Genomic DNA, 3,118 nt, shown 5'->3' on the forward strand with positions numbered 1-3,118 from the left:
TTATAAAGGCTAGGTAATAATAAAAAGTAAGTAATTATTAAGCATATACTTAAGCTATATATATAAGGATTTTCTTTTTAGCTAGTAGCTATAGCTAATATAGCTAATTTTTTACACACTAAGTATAATCTAAGCTATGTTAGCATAAACTAGCCTAGTATGTTTATAAAGTGTTATTTAAAAGCCTAAAATATAAGCTATATTTAATATTCTTTTAGTATATTTAAGTAGTGTTATAAGAAATGTATTAGTATAAAAGAAGTAGTTTAGTAGGGTCTTAGTAAAAGTAAGCAACCTAGGTGTGTAAGCAACTTGCCTGTAGAATATGTTAGTGTTATATTATTTAAACATTGCGTTTTGTATATAGTGTTAGTTGCGCTAAGAGATTTTATCTAGCTTAGCAATAGTTTATGTTATTATATTTATTTAATTTTAATGTTTAGTTAAAATCTAATAAATAGTTATTAAGTTAGAAGAGGGGTATTGTATTAAAAGTGTTGTAAGGACGGGGCTCTGTACCACTACGCCAATACAACCAAAAAGGTGCGAATAATTAACCAACAGTTAATTATTGCGTACAGAATAGTATATATACCCGTCGCACGTAAGCACCATCTCGGCCTTACAAGTGTGCGTCACGCGGGGCCGTGCGTTACCCCTCACTGTACTCTTACACGTACATGCTAAACTCATCACACCCATCATAAGCTTCTCTCACCTCCAAACATGTCAACACCTCTAGCCACAGTTGGCATTCTCTCCATTGGCTCTATGGGCCTTGGGATAACTAAACTCCTCGTCGCAAACAACTATCTAGTTCTCACCAATGTCTCAAACAGGAGCCCCGCGACTCAAACACGTGCTCAGTCCGCCCAGCTCGGCTTGGTCAACACTGACGCGGAGCTTGTAACTCGATGCGACTATATACTTTCAATTGTGCCACCGCGCGACGCTATAGCAACCGCTCGCCGTATCATCGATGCACTGAACAGCACGCCACCTGCCAGGCTCTCCACCGCGAGCCCGCTCTACTACCTCGATCTGAATGCGATAAGCCCGTCGACCGCCTCCACCATCGACAAGGCCTTCAAAAAAAACACCTCAAACGTACGCTTCATAGACGGCGGCATCATCGGCGGCCCGCCCACGCAATCTCCAGAAGGGACCTGGAAGAACCCAGGCATCCCTCTCTCTGGCCCATACACCCTTAAGTCCGCAAATCCCAGCGGCGCACATCTCGCCGAAACGCTCAACACCAGCTATATCGATGCCAACATCGGCTCTGCGTCAGGTCTGAAGTGCTGTTTCGCATCCCTATCTAAAGGCATGATTGCAATATCCCTGCAAGCCTTTAGCACGGCCTCCTCGCTTAACGTGCTCCCCCACCTACAATCCTACCTGGAAATCTACAACCCGCGAGCCGCAGAGACCGTGGGGAGGGGCATTGTCAACTGCCCTCCGAAAGCGTATCGCTGGATAGAGGAGATGCGGCACATTGGGGAGTGTTTTGAGGTTGAGGGCGGTTGGCCTGGGCAAGCGAGGGTTTTTAGAGAGATTGCGGGTGTGTATGAGGCGTTGGCGAGGGTTGTGGAGGCCAGGAATGGTACTGAGGGCATGGGAGATGTGGACGGGACTATTGGTGCTTTGCAGGATGAGTTGAAAGGGAGGCAGAGGAAGAGGAGGATGAGCGTTGAGTTGGAGCAGGATGATCAGTAGAGGGAGCGTGATGGTATATGTGCACCTATATTGGGATATCACTCTTTGCAATTTAAGCATATACAAAAGTTATTTATCCACGCGTATAATTTATTGTGTATATTAGTTATTTCAGGGCGGCGCTGCCTTGCGCTAAGATGCTACTGTTGTTACGACCCACGATTGGACCGTAAGCAACCAGTCAGCCGTGCCCCACTGTTTGAACGATCAAGGATGGAAAGTCGTTGAATTCCTGCCTGACAGGTCACGTGACCTAACGAACGAGGAATGGACCAAACTCCTAGACTAATGCGCAGCGGAGTGCGTTGTCTAATAGGAAGTAGACGTTTGCATGCGGATACAAGCGACTGCACGTAAGGCGTACTAAAGAATGTTGCATGCAACAGCTTGCAACAACATGCAAGTGCATGCAACCCTATGTATATAGTTTAAGATCTTAACTTTACTAGAAAGCTATAATTAATAGTTAGTTTATTCTTTCTATAAACTAAGTAGCATTACTACTTTTTAATAAAAAGTAATCTAATTATATATTTTACACTAACATACTTCACAGGCGAGTTGCTTACACACCTAAGTTGCTTACTTTTGCTAAGACCCTACTAAACTACTTTTCCTACACTAATGCATTTACAACAACACTGCTTAAATGTGCTAAAAGAATGTTAGGTATAGCTTACACTTTAAGCTTTTAAATAAAACATAAAACTTTTAAAAAAATATGCTGCAGCTATGTATAAAGTCTTTTAAAAAATAATAAATAACTATAGCACTAGATAACTTTTATAAGCTAATTCTATAGTAAACTTATAAAAGCTAGGTAATAATAAAAAGTAAGTAATTATTAAAACTATACTTAAGCTATATACGCAAGGATTTTCTTCTTAAATAGCATTTATAGCTTAAGTATAGTCTTAATAATTACTTACTTCTTATTATTATCTAGCCTTTATAAGTTAGCTATAAAATTAGCTTATAAAAGTTATCTAGTGCTATAGTTATTTATTATCTTTTAAGAGACTTTATACATAGCTGCAGCATGTTTCTTTAAGAGTTTTATGTTTTATTTAAAAGCTTAAAGCGTAAGCTATATCTAATGTTTTTTTTTAGCATGTCTAAGTAGTGTTGTTAGAAATGCATTAGTGTAAAAAGAGTAGTTTAAGAAACTTTGCACATAGCTACAGCATATTTCTTTAAGAGTTTTATGTTTTATTTAAAAGCTTAAAGCATAAGCTGTATCTAACATTCTTTTAGTGCGTTTAAGTAGTGTTATTAGGAATGCATTAGTATAAAAAAAGTAGTTTAGTAGAGTCTTAGTAAAAGTAAGTAACTTAGTGTTACAATCCTTGCTTCGTGGAAGCACTCGGGTCGATGCTGTTCCTAGTGGGGTAGGACGGGGTAG

The 3,118-nt window shown here is 39.6% G+C and overlaps 1 protein-coding gene across 1 annotated transcript; it reads left to right on the top strand.

The window, feature by feature from the left end:
* The first annotated feature begins 669 nt into the window (after positions 1-669).
* BDR25DRAFT_306467 (uncharacterized protein) lies at positions 670-1,795 on the top strand. Its single transcript, XM_033690633.1, has one exon. It carries the CDS (start codon positions 727-729, stop codon positions 1,714-1,716), a length of 990 nt encoding a protein of 329 aa, XP_033542868.1. The 5' UTR covers positions 670-726; the 3' UTR covers positions 1,717-1,795.
* Positions 1,796-3,118: the final 1,323 nt, after the last annotated feature.

The sequence above is a fragment of the Lindgomyces ingoldianus genome (genome assembly GCF_010093535.1).
Source record: "Lindgomyces ingoldianus strain ATCC 200398 unplaced genomic scaffold BDR25scaffold_36, whole genome shotgun sequence".
Lineage (NCBI taxonomy): Eukaryota > Fungi > Ascomycota > Dothideomycetes > Pleosporales > Lindgomycetaceae > Lindgomyces > Lindgomyces ingoldianus.

Bases quoted from the DNA above. Each gene is read 5' to 3' on its own strand.
- BDR25DRAFT_306467 (XM_033690633.1), top strand. From the start codon at position 727: ATGTCAACACCTCTAGCCACAGTTGGCATTCTCTCCATTGGCTCTATG.